The sequence below is a fragment of the Ahaetulla prasina genome, chromosome 3 (assembly GCF_028640845.1).
Source record: "Ahaetulla prasina isolate Xishuangbanna chromosome 3, ASM2864084v1, whole genome shotgun sequence".
Taxonomy (NCBI): domain Eukaryota; kingdom Metazoa; phylum Chordata; class Lepidosauria; order Squamata; family Colubridae; genus Ahaetulla; species Ahaetulla prasina.
The window spans coordinates 59,131,670-59,152,474 of record NC_080541.1 but is presented as its reverse complement, the minus strand read 5'-3'; the positions used below and the strand labels follow the sequence as shown (position 1 = coordinate 59,152,474).

The window sequence follows — 20,805 nt, the reverse complement described above, 5'->3', positions numbered from 1 at the left end:
ACTGTTACATATAACATATTATAAGCTACCAGATACAATAAATAAATAAATGAATAAATAAATCTATCTATCTATCTATCTATCTATCTATCTATCTATCTATCTATCTATCTATCTATCTATCTATCTATCTATCTATCTTTGAAAGTCTTATACTCTTGGTATATCTATGTCATTTCAGTCTTCCAGATGATGAATCTTCTAGTGATGATGAAAGTTCACAGGAACTAAAACAATCCTTATTGGCAGATTCCGCTCCACGTGAACATTCAAGCTCTGGGAACACAACATCTTATCGAAAGTCACTTAGATTGTCTTCAGATCAAATTGTAAGTTGTTATTTTATTCCAACATTAAATACTTCTGAATCTAGTTTGATAAAACTTAGCTAGTATATTTTTGATGAAATCAGTGAAGACTTTCTACACTAAATTATTTTTTTTCTCATATATGCAATTGAGATTATTAGGATCTATTTGGATTTTGGTCCTTAGAAAGATTTGATAGGAAGTATTATTCGATCTATAAGACGCACATTCCCCCCCCCATCCCCCAAAAGTCGGTGAAAATATCTATGCGTCTTATAGAGCGAACGTCGCTGAAGCCCTGCCCATCCTCCAGCCCCTACCCTTTGGTCTCTGCCTCCCAGCAATTTGCTTCCTTGCAGCAAACAGCAAACAGTCTGGTCAGTTTCAGCACAGCTTGATTTAGCATGAGCAGCTGATTGGCGGTTGGATAGGCCTCCCAGAATACCAACGATCAGCTGTTACAGGCTGAGGGGATCGGCACAGCCATTGCCATTGCCGCTGCCTATCAGTGCCTCTGCGTGACCAATTTTTGGGCTCCGTGTGCCCCTTTTTTGGCCTCTGCCCGTCCTGTTTTTGGCCCATTCCAGGCAGGGATTGGCAGTCGTGGTGGCGCCGGGATTGGGCTGAAAACAGGACTTGTGGAGGCCGAAAATGAGGTGCCTAGAAGTGGCGATGGGTGACAGCAATCCCTGCAGCCTGGATCAGCCTCCCAGAATACTGCCAATCAGCTGCTCAGCTAAATCAGGCTATGCTGAAACTGACCAGGTTGTTTGCTGTTTTCTGCAAAGAAGCAAATTGCTGTGAGGCAGAGGCAGATTTTTTTTTCTTGTTTTCCTCCCCAAAAGCTAGGTGCGTCTTATACTCCGGAGCGTCTTATAGTCTGAAAAATAAAATATATTTCAAGCATCTTTCAATTTGTTTTTTAATTGGAAAATTAATAATATTGATAAGAATTTAAATGTATTTAGGATATTAATATATAAAGTATGGATTATTTTAAGAGGTGCAATGACTCGGTGGTTAAAGACACTGAGCTTGTCAGCTGGAAAGCTGACAGCCCAGGTTTGAGATCCAAGCATTGCATGATGGGATGAGCTCCCATTACTTGCCCCATTTCCTGCCTGTTCTGACCCAGCCTTAAGCAGAACCAAGAAAGAAGGCTCCTTGTCCCAAAAGAACCCTCTTTATTTAGCTACTGTGAATTCATGGCATTCACACACAGAAGAGTCCAGGTAATGATCCTTCCAAGGGTTAATTGCAGTAACAGACCTTATCAGTCCTTGGATAATTGCCAGGCTGAGAGCTTCCAGTCGCAAAGCTGTAAATTAATTCCTGGCAATCAGTCTCTGACTGCAGGAACCACATGAACTGTTGTCTCCTGCAACCACTACTCCCCTTTTGCTTCTAGTTATTCCCTAGCCAGGGAGGGGCCATTCAGCATCCACGTGTGCCTTTCTTCCCGAGTCAGCTCCTGTTCCTCAGTTGTTCTCCTCTTCTGACAGCTCTGTGAATCTGGAACAGGCCCCAGCTGTTCTTCTTCCCTACTTATCTCCGACTCCGAAGGGACCTGGGAAATGTCTGAAGGGCCTGGCTCTATCTCTGCTTCTGACGCAGAGCATCCATTAGAGCCTTCCCCAGGCACCAGGACTGGCCCAAGTTCCTCCCCAACCTCCTCATTATCCGAGTGCTGCCAGTTCAGCTGGCAGGCGACAGCACTGTTCACCTAGCTGTTTGAAAGCATGCAAATGCAGGTAAATAAATAGGTAACACTTCAGTGGGAAGTTAAGAACATTCCATACATTTCGGTATATAGTTATGCTGTCCACGTGAGCAAGGGAATTCTTCAGATAATGCTGGCTTTCTTGGCTAAGGAATATTTATTTATTTAATTTAATTTATATACCGCCCTTCTCCCGAAGAACTCAGGGTGGTTTACAGCCAAGGTAAAAGCACAACTCAGAAAAGTTAAAAAACATTTAAAAACTACTTAAATTAAAGGTTGAAGGAATATAAGACTATAATAAAACCCCAATAAAAACTACATTAAGCCAGCCCTGCACGATGAAATAGAAAAGCCTTTAGCTCGCGGCGAAAGGTCCGGAGGTCAGGAAGTTGATGTATCCTCGGAGGCAGCTCATTCCAGAGGGCAGGAGCCCCCACAGAGAAGGCTCTCCCCCTGGGGGTCGCCAGTCTACATTGTTTGACCGACGGCACCCTGAGGAGACCCTCTCTATGGAAGCGCACGGGTCGATGGGAGGCTATTGGTAGCAGCAGGCGGTCTCATAAATAACCCGGTCCTATGCCATGGAGCGCTTTAAAGGTGATAACCAACAAATTGCACCCGGAAGTCTATTGGAAGCCAGTGCAGCTCGCGCAGGAGAGGTGTTACATGGGAGACTCGGGTTGTTCCCACTATTACCCGTGCAGCCGCATTCTGAACCAGTTGGAGCCTCCGGGTGCTCTTCAAGGGGAGCCCCATGTAAAGAGCGTTACAGTAGTCCAGGCAGGAAGTGACAAGAGCGTGAGTGACCATGCATAAAGAATCCCGGTCCAGAAAGGGATGCAACTGGCATATCAGGCGAACCTGATAAAAGGCCCCCCTGGCAGCAGCTGTCATATGCTCTTCTAAAGACAGCCGTGCATCCAGGAGGATGCCTAGATTGTGAGCCCTCTCTGTGGGTGCCAATGACTCGCCCCAACAGCCAGCAATGGCGTCAGCTGGCTATATCGGGATGCCGGCATCCATAGCCACTCAGTCTTGGAAGGGTTGAGTCGGAGCCTGTTTCTCCCCATCCAGACACGCACGGCCTCCAGACACTGGGACATCATTTCAGCGGCATCGTTGGGATGGTTTGGGGTGGAAATGTACAACTGAGTATCATCAGCGTACAGATGGCACCGCACCCCAAAACCACGGATGATCTCACCTAGCGGCTTCACATAGATGTTGAACAGAAGAGGCAAGAGAACTGACCCCTGTGGCACCCCACATATGAGGCGCCTCGCGGCCGATCTCTGCCCTCCTGCCAACACCGTCTGCGACCAGTCAGAAAGATCAGAAAGATAGGAGGAGAAAGATCAGAAAGATAGGAGGAGAACCACCGCAGAACGGTGCCCCCCACTCCTAACCCCTCCAACCGGCGCAGCAAAATACCATGGTTGATGGTATCAAAGGCTGCTGAGAGATCTAATAGGACCAGGACAGAGGAACAACCCCTGTTCCGAGCCCTCCAGAGATCATCCACCAGATGATAAACATTGTCCACTAAAGTCAGAAACAACTGGACAGGGGAAACCTTTATTATAGATATTTTACAATATTTTAATGCTATTAATTATTACTTAATTAGTACTATTAGTACTACTATCTCAATTTTATCTCAATGTTCTGCTGAGTGAAATAAGTACAAAACTAGAAACAGATTTTAAAAAACATTTCTTGCACATCAGTCTGCTTTTAATGTTCTTTTACAGTTAAGACTGCCTTGCATCTTATTGTTGTTCTGTTATTAAGGCCTGCACTGTTTGAAAAATAATGCTAACATAACTCTCAAGATTTTAAAAGTTGGCTACTTGTAGTCCTTAACTAACTATGGCAAAAAAGTCGTAAAATGGGGCAAAGCTCACTTAACAAACGGCCTCATTTAGCAATAAATTTTGGGCTCAGTTGTGGTCGTCAGTTGAGGACTACCTGAAATGTAAAATAATTTGGAAAGAAACTGTGCTATTTTTTAGTTACCATTTTTACATCTTTTCATGTTAAAGGAAAAACTGAAACTTAGAGATGGACCAAATGATGTTGTGTTCAGCATTACAACTCAGTATCAAGGAACTTGCCGTTGTGCTGGGACAATATATTTATGGAACTGGAATGACAAAATAATCATTTCTGATATTGATGGGACAATAACTAAGTAAGCTAAAATACAGTTTTCTTTTTGATGAAACTCTACAATGTTGTTAAAATTCAGTTGTTTCCAATAGATATACTTGAATAATTGTTATGAAAATAACTTTCCTTAAATCCTATTTTGCCTGCCCTCATTCTTTTATTTCTATTCAAGCATTTGAAGTTACTTGACCTGCTGAATTGATAATATATGAGTTAAGATCATTAATTGTTTTTTATTTGTTTCTGGATTAGATCTGATGCTTTAGGGCAGATTTTACCACAGCTTGGCAAAGATTGGACTCATCAGGGTATTGCAAAACTCTATCATTCTATTAATGAGTAAGTTATCAATGTTTGTAAAATAATTTGTGTGTTTGAGTTGTGTTTATAGCCGTTTCTATTCCACTTCTGTGTGCTTACATGGAATATGAAGATTACATATGATATGTTTATAATATATGAACAAGTAAAAGCTACTGTGAATATCATATATCACAACAGTATTGCTATATGCTGAGGTTATCAGACTTTTCTGATTCAAATTTCAGGGTGCAATCTCATTCAATTTATTCTCTCTTCATCCCAAAATACTAATATGTTTTGAATGTATTTTGTAGAGTTTCAGGAACTGTGTTATATAACCTTGCTATGAATTCTGTAGGCAAGAATAGCAAATATGAAAAAGAGAAGACTTTTAAATTTCTTTTTCTTTTTGAGTTAACTGAGGAGCAATGAAAAAAAAGTGGTTTCTGTAGAAATTTGAAAGAAAAGGCAACCTGAACAATAGCAGGTTTTTTGCAGCATTTCAGAATGAACATAAGTTATTTTAAAGTAAAATAAAGCATATAAGTTATTCGAAGGTACCCATTTAATATAGTAAGCTAATTTCTATTTTATTGGTTAAAGAATTCAAAAAAGTTTGCTCTAATTTTGCAACTGCACAATAATTACTAATCAAAGAAGGAGTTTTCATTGTTTTCTGCTCTACTTCATCAGGCAAGATTGCCATATTATTAACCGCCCCTTTTTTCCTAGGAATGGCTACAAGTTTCTGTATTGTTCTGCTCGTGCAATTGGAATGGCAGATATGACAAGAGGATACTTACACTGGGTTAACGATAAAGGAACAATTTTACCCAAGGGCCCTTTGATGTTGTCACCTAGCAGCCTGTTTTCTGCCTTCCATAGGTATATAACTGAAACACATCTTGTTTTTGATCATTTAGTGCCGTGATGGTGAACCTATGGCATGCGTGCCAGAGGTGGTACGCAGAGCCCTCTGTGGGCATGCGCGCCATCGCCAACTGGTCTTCTTGTTTCTGGTGTGCTGGCCAGCTGGTCTTCGTGGGCGCCAGAGCACTGGAAAACAGCCTGAAAAATGGCCAAATAACAGGCCATTTTTCGGACCGTTTTCTGGGCCGCTTTCAGGTAACTTTTCAGGCTGTTTTTGAGCCCAAAAATGGCCTGAAAATGCTCAAAAACCAGGCACGCGCGCGCCGGCCAGCTGGTCTTTGGGTTTCCGGTGCTCCAGCAGACGTGAAGAGAAGCTGGTTGGTGCACACGCGCGTGCCAGAAACCCAAAGACCAGCTGGACGGCACACGCATCCGCACAGACCAGCTTGTCTTAGGGTTTCCAGCGCTCCAGCATGCACAAATGCACATGCAGGTATACGTGTTACGGTTTGGTCACTTGGTGCCAAAAAGGTTCGCCATCACTGGTTTAGTGTGTTGTGGAATACAACCTCAGAAATTGCAAGAATTGCTTTTGTCATTTATCCTGGTATGATCTTAGTGGAATTATTTTAATAGTCATGCTTTTAAGGTTTACAAGTAGTGACTGTTTGACTTATTCAGTGACTGTTTGAAATTACAACAGCACTGTATAAGGGACTTACAGTCTGTGCCTAAAGTTACAGCTGTTGCAGCACCCCTGCTGTTGCATGATCAAAAGTAAGGTGCATGGCAGCCCTCCTGCATTTACGGCCATAGGAGTGCTGTGACTCTATGCCATTTTGCCATCCTGCAGTGTAGCATGTCACTAATTGGCAGCAGTGCCAGGGATGGGTCTGAAGTAGAGATCTAGGGTCTTCAGCAGCCTCAGCCAGCTGCCACTGACCCTCAGGCCTGGACTTCAACCCCAGCACCACTGCTGTCCCTGAGAAATGCCACCTCAAGCCCCATATCACTGGCCTTTTCAGCCTTGCACCTTTGTCCAAGCTGCAGGTTCCATATCTTTTCCAAGCTGCACACCCCAAAGCTACTACAGATTACAACGCTGAAGGTCCAGGGATGACTCAGGCTTCCATGACTGGCTGCAGCTTTGGCCTCCCCACATATGGCCTGTGTCAGGCCTCCCAGGTGTCCCCCCATCCCCCTTGAGCTACCCAATATTCCTTATCTGGGACTCTGTCCACTTAACAACCTGCAAAATTGCTTAGCAATTCCAAATGGAAATGCCAAGATTGCAATTGTTGTGTAAAACAATATGTCACTTAATGATTGCTTCACCCAGCGATCAAGTCCCAATTGTAAGTTAGGGACTCCCTTAAATTCATTCCTTTACCTCACTTACAATTGATGACTTACAAAAACTTATGTTTTAAATCATGTGCTTGAAACATACTTATTTTCAGCAATCACCGTTTCTTATTCCTTCCAGGGTCTTTGAATAGTTCAATAGCTTTTTCCGTATTCTCTATTTATTTTACTTACAATTTTGTTTCATGAATTGCATTTATTTAGAATGTTCCATGGTTTTTCCGAAATATGTGACTGATTCTTCCCTTATTACCATTCAAAGGAAAATAACATTCAGTCGGCTATCCGTGCTTTCCTAAATGACATCAGTTCATACTTTCTGATGTAATTTTAGCTCTTTCTTTCCATAATTCATCTTTTCTATTCTACAAGACCAAATCACGATTTGTCAGATCAGTTACATCCTTTCTCTTTTTTCTTAATTTGTGAACCAAGCTACCTTCCTTCTAATTCATGCCAGTAGCTGACATAATAGAAGCTTTGTAGCTGTTCATATGTTATGGGTGTCACCACAGATGTTCTGAGTTCCACTGGTTACCATGGTTTCAGTCTTTTGTATTATGATTAATCTTGACATGGATTAGATGTAGAATAGATTTCAAGGTTTAATTCTCACTTTGCTACTTGCTATATATACTTGTAGCATTTCTTGTAGCATTTCTTTCTAATAACAGTACCAGTCAATTATAGCACATTTTAGCACAAACAAGAATCAAAGTTCAATTTTATGCTTGTAAGTAGTCTTTCCAAGCTCCTATCTCTAAACTAGAAATACCTTGGCAAACCAGCATAAAATTATTTACTTTCAACTAATTCAGAGGCATACTCAGTGTACATACCATATTTTTCGGAGTATAAGATACACCAGAGTATAAGATGCACTTTAGTTTTGGGGGAGGAAAATAAGAAAAAAGCTGATTGGCAGGTGGATTGGCCTCCTGGAATACTCCCAATCAGCTGTTCCAGAGGTGAATTTTAGCAACAGGTTCCTTGGTTGTGAGCTCTGTGCCTTGCTTTTTTTTTCTGCCTCTGAAAGCCCCTGAAACAGCTTCAGAAAAAAAGCCTCTGAAGCTCTGTTTGGAAGCTTCTTTTCTGAAGTTCTGTTTGGGGGCTTCGTTTCTGATGCTTTTTTGGTCTCTGAAACCTCCATTTGAGAAGCTGGGCAGGACTACATTCGGAGTATAAGACGCACCCAGATTTTCACCCTCTTTTTTGGGGAGGGAAAAGGTGCATCTTATACTCCAAAAAATATGGTATTTATTAATTCATTTGTATGCTACTCGATTTCTTGAAGCTCTGAGCAGCTTATAACGGTAAATAAACTTTAAAAAATCAAGAGCTAATAGTATCAGCTTGAACTGTTTTGATGGATAACAATTCTACCAACATTTCCATTGTTTCTGGCTTAATTTAATGCTGTTGGCTATTTCATGTGAAAAACATGCCTGTTCATTTACCATCTTTTTAGGTTATATTAATTTTTTCCAAATTTTCAAAAATGTAAAGTGGTCCTAATATCACCAACAGAATATTTATAAATTATTTAAAATAAGGAAAATTGTTTCATAAGAAATTCTGACAGCAAATGGAAATAATCACATTTCATATTTCTCCTTGCAGGGAAGTTATAGAAAAAAAGCCAGAGAAATTCAAAATTGAATGTTTAAATGATATTAAGAACTTATTTGGTCCATGTGAACAGCCTTTTTATGCAGCTTTTGGAAATAGATCTAATGTAAGTTGCATCATCCTACAATGAATTTATCATTTGTTTCCTTTTTTTCTAAACTACGTTATTGAAATGAAATTATTGTTACAAGATAGGTGCCTACTATGGAAGGATGCATATAAATATCTAGCAAAATCAGGCAATTTCCATTCTGTATCCAGTGACTTTCCTCCATCCTACAAATAATAATATACAAATAGTTCTCGCTCCATTGTTTAGCAATTCTTTGAAATTACAGCAGTGTTGAAAAAAGTGATAAATGACTTTCTTTGCACTTATGACTATCACTGCTTTCCATGGTTTTATGATCATCATTTGAGACTTTCCCAGCCAGCTTCCGATAAGCAAAGTGAATGGGAAAGCTAGCATAAGGTCACAAGTCTCAGTCAGATGGGTGTATTTGTTTGAGAATTGCTGTCAGGACAGCTGTTGCTAAGTGAAGCTTATTGTGATGTTTTGCTTAACAACTGCTTCATTTAGTGAGTTGCCGGCCACTATTGGACTTATTGAGGACTACCTGTGAAGTGAATTTGGTTTTAATTATACCATTGAATCTAAATTCTAAAGCAATGAATTGCATCAATTCCATATTTTTAGAACAGTCTTTTTTTAAAAGTACATGACAAACTCATATCCTGGATCCATTTCTTAAGACAAGGAGCATAAATATATTCTCAGTTATGTAAAATTATTCTTTGCTTAAATTGAGCTTAATAGAGCAAAAGGTTTTTCTAAACTGACAAATTCCATGCTTGAAAATATAATTCAATATCGCAGTGAGTTCCTTAAATATAATATTTCCTTCCAAAAATGTAATGGTATATATAGTAAGTTGAAACCAAAACAAGGCTATAGCTGGACAAAACCTAATCAAATGAGCTAAGGAATCTTTAGATATTTTAAATCTATAATACTATATGGATTTTTCCTTGTTAAATAAATTTTCCTTTTGTCATGCTTATTTTATTTCAATCATTATATCCAATTTTTCTTCACTATATGTCTTCACTATCTTTTTTCACTGTTAGTAATGTTATTTTACAAAATTAGTTAAGTCTGCCCTATATTTGATTCTCCCTGCCTCATTAATAAATTAAACAGACCAACTTATATAGACATCCATCTATCAGAAGGTTCTTTTGATGGTAGATAAGACATTTATAAATTATTGCAAATAAAAGTAAAATTTTCTGATCACATCCTTGTTTAGATTCAGGTCTTTAGCTGATGGTTGTTTTCCCAGTCAACATATTTTTTCAAGACTGAGCAATATGATATAATATCTGGTCTGAAGATTGGGGACGATAGAAATGTTAGCAGTTAATATCTATCAGCAGTATTTTCTGAGATGGATTTAGGAAGCTTTAATTAGATAACTAATTTTTCTAAATTAATCAAATTTAGAACTATGTTCTAAACTATAAAACTATTGTGAGTGCCTATGTGATTTAGTATAACATTGATAAATAATAAAATTGGCATCATCTCTATAGACTGAAAGACAATTTAGTTCTCTTTATCTGCAGGATGTCTATGCCTATATGCAAGTTGGAGTTCCAGCCTGCAGAATATTCACAGTTAACCCAAAGGGTGAACTTATCCAGGAACAAACAAAAGGAAACAAATCTTCGTAAGTATGGGATTTTTAAAATAGATTGAGAAAGATTGCAATATTGTGTGAAATCATGTTTGTTATTAATTTAAAATGTGTAATTGTAAATTGACTAATAGTCAAAAAATTGCATTTCTTAAAAACAGCACAAAAGGAATGATTAGATTTTTAATTTTGGAAAGTTACAAACAGACTAATTGTCCAGGTAAATTTTAAATATGATTTTAGAATTAAATATTACAATTATTATCTCCTTCCCATGAGAAAATGATTTTATTTTTATTTTATTTTGAAAAATAAGATGAGATTTTAAAGATCAGCCATTAAATGGAATTAAAGATTTCAATTAAAGGAGGAAACTCTTAAATTTGACCTACAATTAAAGAGTGAATAAAATATTCTAACACTGAATATGTTGAAGGATATTTCCGAACAGTGGACCCAGAACTTAATTTTAATAGTCTTTGCCTCTATTAACTAAGTTCACCTTGCATAGTATAAATATTTTAATTTGCATGAAACTTCTAATGGTTCCTAAATTAGTTAATATTTCCTAAATTTCAAAGTCCTAGCTTGGTGAAAATTAGGATATTGCCTCTTTGAACCGAAAGAGATGCTTTCACCTGTGACAGAAAAGTTCAAATCAAAGACAAATTAGATTTAACCGTCTCCTTTTTTAAAAGCCCAGGAAAGAAGAATTTTCTTGCTTCTGATGGCTCTAGTGCCTGGTTTTTTCAGGGTTTTTATTCTCTCTGCCCACTACTTAGAATGTTGCTTTTCCTTTAACTCCTGTCAGAACTTTTTCAGATGTTTTCTCTAAATGTTGGTACATATCTACCTCATGGAGCATTGGGGAACCTAGCTTGAGCTGTAGGATTGTGAGCATTTGCAACTTTGGATTTGTCATGCTGTGTTCATTTTGTGAAAAGAGTTTTCACATATGTACAAACAGACAAAAAAATTTAACATTTGTTAATCTCATTTTATTATACCTGGTAAGACTTGTAAAAAAGCCAGAAAATATAGGGTTGATGATAATACACGAAATCAGACATATTTTGCCTGGGATTAATAACTAGACAAACAACTAGAGAATATTAAGAGAATATTATAAAATAATATTCTCTTAATATTCTCTAGTTGTTTGTCTAGTTATTAATCCCAGGCAAAATATGTCTGATATTAGTGATTAGTACTGCTGTAAGATCATTACATGCACAAAAATGGAATGACTTTGAAATATAGGCAGTCTTCAACTTACAACTAATTTGCCCATCAAGGTTCTGAATCATGACAGTTGTAAAAGGTTGGTCTGTGACATATTTCGTGTTGGTTAAGTGAATGTTATGATTGATAAAGCAAATCATTGGTTTGCTATGGGCATAGTTTTGCCAAAAACTGGAAATAATTGCTGGTTTTTAACAAAACCATTGTAAAACATGGTCAAACGATCATGTGATGCTGCAGACAGTGGCCGTGTTACTGAGCACCTGAAGTTTGGTCACATGTCTGCAGTAGGGGGTCAGACTATCAACTTTGAATCCATGTCATAAGTATCCCCAAGATAAGCCTGTTGTAACTTTGAACAGTCTCTAAATGTCTAGTCATAAGTTGAGGACTAGCTGTACCTACAGTGGAGGAATGGTTGGCGAAGATAATGGAACTGGCAGAGGCGGCAAAAGAAACTTGCTTAGAAAAAAATCAACCACTATTTTTATTAGCAAATGGGCTAATATGGCCTTTTTGCTGAGAAGAAAAAAACAAATTTGTGATTTTTGGATTTTATGATTAGAAAGAGTAGATTATGGAAAGAAGAAAATTATAAATGCATTTATATCTTCTGTTAAGAAGATTGCAAGCAGTCCTTTGTAACTCTTTTGTTTTTTCTATATATTTCTTTCCTTACTGTTCTCTTTTCTTTGCTGTTTTTTTTCTTTTTCTGAGTTTTGTATGTTTTTACAATTGTAATTAAAATCTTCAAATATATATTTATGAATTTAGCATTTGTTAAGACTTGAATGTCCCTGTTATCCTTTGCATAAGTACAATTAAACTTAGTGGGCCATGCTTCTTTAGAGTAAGTATATGTAATATTGTGCTATAAAATGAAGATAATGCATTAATGTTTTTCTAATTTATTTTGTATACAGGTATTACAGATTAAATGAACTTGTGGAACATTTGTTTCCACTAATTAATAAAGAACAGAGTTCCGCTTTTGTGTGCCCAGAATTCAGTTCCTTTTGCTACTGGAGAAAACTGCTTCCTGAAGTGAATATGGAAGATTTAGCTTAAATAGCATTACTTACACAGAGCTTCTTTCTGGAGAGGTCACAATACTGTTTTGGTACCATATGTCTTATTAAATGCAGGAAGAGCCATTCGTTGATACAAACTAATGAAATGCAAAACTATTTTCTTTGTTCTTTATTCAAGCCTACTGGGTTTTTTTTAAAGATACTGGAAAAATAATCTTCTGAAATAGCAAATTTTCAAATGAAGGAAAATGAATGAATTCAGCTTTTCATCTTCAAGTGTACAGTATATGAAATACAAAAAAATGTGGAACTCGTAGTAGCATTTCTGTTTGGTCTGCTATTCTGGATGGTAATCAATATAACATTTAAGATGTTTCAGATGCAACAACTGAGAACATCGTGCAGTTCTCTTATGTGTGTTTTAAGAATGTAGTGGTTAATGGCTAAATCTAGAAAAATGAAATCGAAGTAAAAATGCTATTTTTAATTATGCATTTATGCAGATTTGCCTTTAGCAGTCTGTTTAAATCCTACACAGTATGATAGACCTGCCTTTACTTGCAGCACTTTTTCTCTTTGGTAAGCTACTACCTGAAATTGAAAGTCCACAGAATGGTAAGAACTTCTTTACTGCAAAACGGGGGATTGTTGCCATTTCCTAATTACATTTAGTTCATGTATGATGGAAAAGTTACTAGGCAACATATATAGAAAATATTCAGGGATAAACTTGTTTTCTAAGTAAAAGGCAATGCATATAGGCAGTTTTTAAAACTGGGACAACTGTTTTGCTTTTCAGGACCTCTGCATCAGGGTTTATCAATTTGATAAAAATAAAAGATGCAGATCAGTGAATTATTTTGAAACGGCTATAAATGTCAGTTCTGATTAAATATTTTGTATTAGCTAAAGTTCTGGATTAAATAGCAGTTGTCTTACATTCAAATAACTAAAATTCTGGATTAAGTAGCAGTTGTCTTACATTCTCATTTTTTTCCACTGCTGCACATATCTGTTAATGGAAATGTCTATAGATAATGTAGCAGGTTTTTACCCTTCTGTCCTAGCAAAATAATTTTAAAGATTATCTTAAATTTTATCTCAGATTTTAAGAATGGATAGGCATAAATGCAGGCAACACTTGTGAATGGGTTTTTTTTCCCCTGGACACTGAAACATATGTAAATATATCAAAAGATCAGGTCAGCTATTTGAGTTAATATTGCAGTAGTGTTTCACAGTGTTAGGAAGAATGGCCTATTTTCTATTGAATTTGTATAGAAAATATATCTGAGGAAATTTAGAAATTTCAAGGTCTGACATTTTTTACACTATTTTAAGTGTACAGATTCTTAACACCAATGAAATAAACAGTATTTGTGCTGCAATATTGTACATTTGAAACAAATCTACATCCCAACCATTATTCTCTGTATGCTCAAAGTATACAATTCTGATTAGTCACTGCCAATTGTTCTGTATCAAATTCATTAATGTATTATGTAATTGTGTTCATATTTGATAAAGCACTTAGATTAAAATTTAGCAGAACAAAAAGAAAAAATTCTATTGGCATCCTCAAAAGTTGTGATAATATTTGTTCTATACTGCAGTGCTATTTAGTTTGCATTTTAGTAATGCTTTTAAAGTTTATTTTGATAAAGTGAATCTCTAACAACATGATGAAGTCATCTGAAGTTAATTTTTCTGTGATAAAGTAGTTGGAATGGAGAAAACCTATGGCTTATTTTTTGAATGTTGAGAATGTCCAAATTGTTTTTCAAGGAAGAATTCCATTACACACTTATATGCACTCAGAATTCTGTTTTTTGTTAAATTTAAAAAGTGCTTGAATCATCCTGATCCAAATATTACTTTTCATTGCAACAAATGTACAAATCTTAACATGGTGATTGTTTATTATCTATTTAAATCTTTCTGGGTAATGTTATTGGATAATTACATATTAAGTTTGGATTTTGCTTGAGTAACTGTAGAGCTGGCCAGTGATGAACCTTGTCTCAGTATTCACTTTCTGATAGAGCTCATCTTTAATCTATTTCCTGGTAGCAAATACTGATGAGTTGGGAAACAATGCATGTACTATTTCTGTTTTGGATAAGTACATGTAAGCTAATTCTTTCTGTGAAAGAAATGGACATTTATGTTTATTTACTATGTCAATCTGTTTTTTCAAGTGTAGTTACTTTTACTTTAGAAATATAATGAATTGCTGCACCAATTAAATTATTTAATTGGAATAAAATATTGCAATCTAAATGAACTGAAACTCTTGATCTGAATCTCTGCAGATTTTTAAAAAAACATAAAATAGAACCCAAAATATTGGTGTTTTGTATTGCCACACAAAGCTCAGATTTTTTATTTCTTTCTGTTGGAGTGGTCCAGAAGACCACAGTAAAAAATGAACAGATATGCTTTTTTTTAAAAAAAGGTTACTGTTAATATATTGATTAAAAAATATATCTTCATCTGGAAAATTAATATTTCACTAAATTTCATGATTCAGAATTAGATAACTCTAAATGTATTCAATTAGTATGTACCATATATAGACCATTAGAATTTGTACAGTATTGCTAAGAAGTCTTAAAATAATGCCAAATACAATAAAAATACATGAAAACGTATGTCTTTTCTGACATTGCAACTAATAAAGTTGGCTTCGTTAACCAGCAAAATTATGAAACTTTTAAAAAACAAGCTCTACACTTGAACAGTTCAGATTGCAAGAAAGAAGAAAACTCTTGAGAACATTGTTAACTGTGGTTGGATTTTTCCTTTGATATAACTTTTACTTATTAATCAGTAAACATTCCAGAACAGTGATTTTTGGTACAAACTGGATGTATTAGGGAAAATGTCATGTCATATATTGTTTAATAAAGTTTATAGTAAAATTGCACCCAAGTGTCTTACTGTTTCCATAGAAATGTTTATAGCATAATAAATATAGATATTATGAGAATTAAAATTCCATTCTAAATGCAGGAGGAGGAACTCTATAGTACCAGGTACAGTATTTGGACAGGACAAGAGAATGAAAAAAAAGTGTATTAAAACCCAATTTGATGTTATTTTTGTTCTGCTGAACTACCAAATAACAACAATACAGCTATTGCCATTGTATAAAAATAGTTCACATTCTAGTTGCACTTGTGGCTGAGTGCTGTATTCTATAGCCTATGCAGTTGTTTGGCAGTTGTAGTAGTATTAGCATATTTGTCAATGTGCAATGGAAATAGAAACACTGGAATCTCAGGATAAATTAAAGTAATAATTTAATCCTTTGACAGAAAAAACTGGAGGAAGGTGGATGGGGAAGTACTGAGGAGAATCCAAACAGTATGGTGCATACTCAGGATACAAAATTCTGAATTGATATCCAAAAAGAATATAAGGGATAGAAACTGGAACAAAAATACTACACTATTTCTACTGTTCTTCCACTTGGAATGCTTTATTGCATATGCAATAAATATTTAGAATGATTTTGGCTAACCAAGAAATGAGTCCAACAAGGATCAGTAAGAATTCAGCTATTATATGCAAATGTTTGAAAACTATGATGAAAACAGTATTGACATTTCCTAGAAATGTGGAATGTGAACTGTATAAATCCCCTAGAATATGAAGATAAACTCAAAGATGAAGCCAGTTATTGGAGAAAAAAGGTGACGCGACTGGACTGGGCAAAGTTGGATGTCTAACCAGCAGCAAATTTCCAGTTGAAAACACACACTTGATACCATTAAATACTTAAACATTGTTCTACTTTTCAATACACTCATTGTAAAGAAGAGCTGAACAACTGTATGAAAAATAGACAGGTTACAAATGGATACATACCCATTTTGCTGAAATAGCTTATAAAATTTGAAAAAATGGAAAACCAAATTTGAAAATGATAAATAGTATGTGGTGAATAACAATATATCAGGCATGAAAGACCAGGTCCACAAATGAAGGTGCAATTAAACTTTAGTGCAAAAAGCCAGTGCACAGGAATCTTGTCAACTAAGGGTTGACACCTGTTTAGTTAGATACGGGTCTACAGCATTCGAAGAGGAAGGGGAGGTGTGTGTGGACTTTTTCTTGTGGCTATGTAGAGTTCCTAGGCTGATTGCCTTTTCACTCCACCACAAGTTCTGCTATCTCTTCTATAGGATGTTTATAGGCCCTTCTATTGAAAGCAATGATAAATTAGCAGCCTGGACAAACAATATACTTTTGAGTTTTATTCAACTAGTCCTAAAATGCTTGAAATATAGTAATGTTTCTAAATGTTAGAAGTAATTCCCAGAAGAGATTTTTTTTTATAATTCTAAAAGCTGCTTATTGCTTCAAATGTTAAAGCAGCTGTTCACAATGATTAATTATAATATAAATATTTCCGAAATGTATAGCACTGTGGTCCTCTTTGTCTCTTATGATTGTTTGACAGCATTGTGTTATTTTTCAATAAATCTGAATAGTTTATTTTTTTATAAATTAAAATTACCAGCTTTGCATTCAAATAGATACAGGTGAAATGGTAAAACAGAAAGCAATACACTTATGGGGTGGTGATAATTTTGCTTCACTTGAGTGAACTGTTAAAAACGATTTACAATTTCTTACATGTTTTCATAAAATTTTGAAAAAAACAATGCTTCTAGTTTGAAGATAGAAAACAGTTTTCTACATATGTATCAGGTTAAAATGAGCTCATCTTTCAGGAGGAAGTTTGCTTTATGTTGCTTAGAAACAACTCTTCAGGGATGGCTCATGGAACAATGAAAGACATAACTATTTCTGAGATCTCAAGAGAGAAGATTAATGAGAAATACTAATAAATCTAGCTCTTAGCATCATTTTTAATTTACAAAATAGAAGAAGAAAAGTGTTATTTGGCCGGCTGCTATTACCATAGTCTGCTCTAAAAATAAGTCATATGAATGAATAATAGAGTTTTGTGTTCTCTTGTGAACTTGTAAATTAATAAAACATTAAAGAAGTCCTGGAAAAAAGAAAATATTTATTATAATAATTGTAGAAGCTGGTGCAAATATTGGATATGTTTTTTTTTAAAAAAATGGATTCAGGTAATGTAGAATTTGTAGAAAACTAATAGAAGGAAATGAAATTTTGAAAAAATTAAAATAATTCTGTAGAAAATAACAGTATTATAGAGATGATAAAGCTATGAATGAATTTTATTCTTTCTTGTGTTACGCTAGATATAGGCAATAAACATGCTAGATTCAAAATTGTGTTGCTTTATTTAATGTTGTGTGTTAAATAAGACATAATTGACCAGAGTCAGACAAGCTACTAAACCATATGCCATGACTAATGGCGATTTTCACATTACAAAGCTATAAACTATAATTTGCAAATTGTATGACTTATGCAGTCATGCATGCCAACTTCTCAATTTTAGCCTCGCATGAGGGACAATAAGACTCATTACATAGTTGTTGCAATGATCTCAACAGCTAACTCAAGAATAGAAAAATAGGTGTAAGCTGAATTTTAAAAGCCATCTGGAAGTATTCTGTTCACTTTCTGACAAAATACATTAAAAACGAGATAAGAGGTAGAAAAAAAAGACAGCCTTGTGCAGTTCTAGCTCTTACAGTGTTCAGCATTGGCCGATGGACCATGACAAATTACCCAAGATGAAGTGTTGTCCTTGGAACAGAAATAAAGTTCCCATCCTTGAATGAGATAAGCAGCCTTCAAGGAACAGAATGCTCATAATTTTTAATATGCAAATAATCAAACCTTCATGCTAGTTCAGGTGCATACATAAAGATTTCATGAAATGTGGCTATCACTCAAAATCTCAACCACTTTTAATTTTAGAACACAGTGATGGATGCCTCTTCATTAGATTTTCAGATTTTGTGAGATAATCAAGTGTCATGAAATCTGGGAATGAAGTACCTTTTAACATGCAAAATATCCCTGTGATCAACACTACTAGTGTGAACTCCCAACAGCTAAAGGAAGGTAATAAAAAGAATGAATGAGTTGATTGAGACAATAAAAAGATATCAAATATATTGTTTCATAAGAATAATGTATATAGAAATCTAAATAAAGTCCCATTATATTATCATCATAGCTCTCTGATATTCACAAATGTTGCAAAACATGTATTTTGAACATTTTATAATGCAACCATAGCTTGTCTTGGTCTGCATATATCTTTTCTTACATTCAGTTGTGTCCAGTTCTCAGAGACTGTCTGGACAAGTCCCTGCAGTTTTCTTGGCAAGATTTTTCAGAAGTGGTTTGCTATTTCCTCCTTCCTAGGATTGAGAAAGTAACTGGCCCAAGGTCATCCAGCTGGCTTTGTGTCTAAGGAAGGACTAGAACTCATGGTCTCCTGGTTGTTAGCTGGATGCCTTAATTACACCAAATTGGGTCTATACATAAATAACCATACTCTATAAATAAAAGGTAAATAGGAGAAGAAACATAGATAAGGGCTGCACTTAAGCCAAATTATTGAAATGGAGAAAAATAGAAAAAAGCAACATTAATGTTTCTCAATTTGTTATTTCTTCAGGTTGAATTTCTAGATATTTAATTCAGGTTCTATTTTCTGCTCAGGTCTGAGAAATTTCAGGGTACAGAAATACTCCGCTGAATGTGGAATACATTTCATCAGAGTCTGTATAAGCTAGCTTGCCCCCAGTAACCACAATGCCTACTTCTGCACCTGTTTTGAGATGGAGAACAAGCTGAAAAGCCCCAGTTCCACCACAAATCCGTTTCCCTGATCTTGGCTTGCGATATTCAGGTAGGTCTTTCTTATAGCCAGCTGTGTTAAGTTGAGTAACACTTGAATTGGAGACTGACAGCATTGCTTCAATATATTCACCTCTCTCAGGAACTAGAACGGCTGTGATTAGGTAACGACCTTCATATGGAGATGTAAAGAAACCTGCAAAAAAGATGTACAGTATCAGTAAATAACACACACCGTCTAAGCTGGCTGGGGAATTCTGGGAGTTGAAGTCCACCAGGCTGAAAGTTGCCCAGGTTGGAGACCTCTGCTCTAATTCTTACAACAGTATTAAAAACTCTAAAAGCAGAACTAAGAATAACAAAATAATAAGATGGAGGGATGTTAAAAATGATGAGCCATCTCACAAGTTCATCCATCCCCACCCCTGCTGACATAATCAGGTCTTGAGAGACCTTCAAAGCGAATGTGAGGCTGACCTCAACTCTGAAGTGAAAAGATTCCATGACGCAGGCACCAAAAAGTCCCTCTTGCCTAGGCTCACTAAATGTAACTCCTTAGATGACAGAATCTATTGGATCCGATGGGATGGGCAGATAAAATGGGAAGAAGTGATCTCTCAAAAACTGATATGCTATTTTGATCTTTAAAATACCAGACCCAGACACAAACTGGTAACCAATGCAGCTTGCACAGGAGAGGAATAACATGCAATCTACCAAAACTCACATAACTGCTCACATCAGCTGCCCACTTTAAGGGCAGCCCCCATGTACAACACATTGCAACTGTCAAACTGAGAGTTGACTTGGCATGAATGATTGTGAGTAGGGCCCCTTAATCCAGGAATATATATGCCTGATGTACAATACAAAATTGTGCAAAGCCCTCTTAACCATGATTGCCATCTGTTTCTTGAGCAGGAATTGTGAGTCAGAAGCCCTCCTGATTGCACACAATCGGGGGCAATGTGATTCCATCCAGCACCAGATATCATCTAGTCCTAAAACCAGACTGCCCCCAAACCAAAGTCATTTAGTCTTGCCAAGATTCAGTTAAAGTCCGTTGTTCATCATCCAGACTCTGAATGGACAAGTCTCGCATACAGTGCGCTGCAGAGCACTTTCAACTTTCTGAAAGATGATGTGCACTGATGATGTTACCTAGTTTGGCTAATAAAATGTCTGCAAGAAAACAATCAAGATCAGAGAGCACCAAGGACCCTTCCTTAGAGATCCAGGGTGGAAAAAGGTCAGCCACATACTAAACCGAACCACAAGTCCTGAATACTTCAGAACTGGTCATTCTGGCTACTCAAGAATTTAAAATTATAACCCTTGACTTAATTTACAGGACTTATAGGCTCTAAATTAATTTGGTTTGTTTATGCTTTGAACCCAGAAGAATTTAGGCCAATGAATCAATACCATATGTATCAATCTGATGAGGCAAAAAGAAATCTCCATATTGCACTGCTTCTCATGCTTAATGCAAATGAATTGGTTTAAATCAAGCTATTTCTGCATTACTTGCTTGGGTTATACTATATAAACTGCAGACAGAAACACAGCTTGAAGAAACTGAAGCAGTTGAAAGTCTGTATAATAACCGACTGCATTCTAATAGCACAAATAAAATGAGAAGAGAAAACGCAGAAATCTATTTTCTCCCCAGGAAATATTTTTGGAAACCTGCCCAAGTCTGCTACTGA

The 20,805-nt window shown here is 36.2% G+C and overlaps 2 protein-coding genes across 4 annotated transcripts in view; one reads left to right on the top strand and one right to left on the bottom strand.

Annotated features, from left to right (window-relative positions):
* The window catches only part of LPIN2 (lipin 2), a 38,911-nt gene extending 23,648 nt beyond the window's left edge, over window positions 1-15,263 (top strand). For both annotated transcript variants that reach the window (XM_058177445.1, XM_058177444.1), the window contains exons 14-20: window positions 182-329; window positions 4,074-4,222; window positions 4,453-4,539; window positions 5,236-5,388; window positions 8,359-8,473; window positions 9,994-10,097; window positions 12,230-15,263. In XM_058177445.1, the coding sequence (XP_058033428.1) occupies window positions 182-329; window positions 4,074-4,222; window positions 4,453-4,539; window positions 5,236-5,388; window positions 8,359-8,473; window positions 9,994-10,097; window positions 12,230-12,374 (901 nt within the window). In that variant the 3' untranslated portion in view covers window positions 12,375-15,263. The remainder of the gene's footprint in view (window positions 1-181; window positions 330-4,073; window positions 4,223-4,452; window positions 4,540-5,235; window positions 5,389-8,358; window positions 8,474-9,993; window positions 10,098-12,229) is intronic.
* Window positions 15,264-16,804: 1,541 nt separating this feature from the next.
* EMILIN2 (elastin microfibril interfacer 2) overlaps window positions 16,805-20,805 on the bottom strand; it is a 32,696-nt gene continuing 28,695 nt past the window's right edge. For both annotated transcript variants that reach the window (XM_058177443.1, XM_058177441.1), the window contains exon 8: window positions 16,805-19,292. In XM_058177443.1, the coding sequence (XP_058033426.1) occupies window positions 18,955-19,292 (338 nt within the window). In that variant the 3' untranslated portion in view covers window positions 16,805-18,954. The remainder of the gene's footprint in view (window positions 19,293-20,805) is intronic.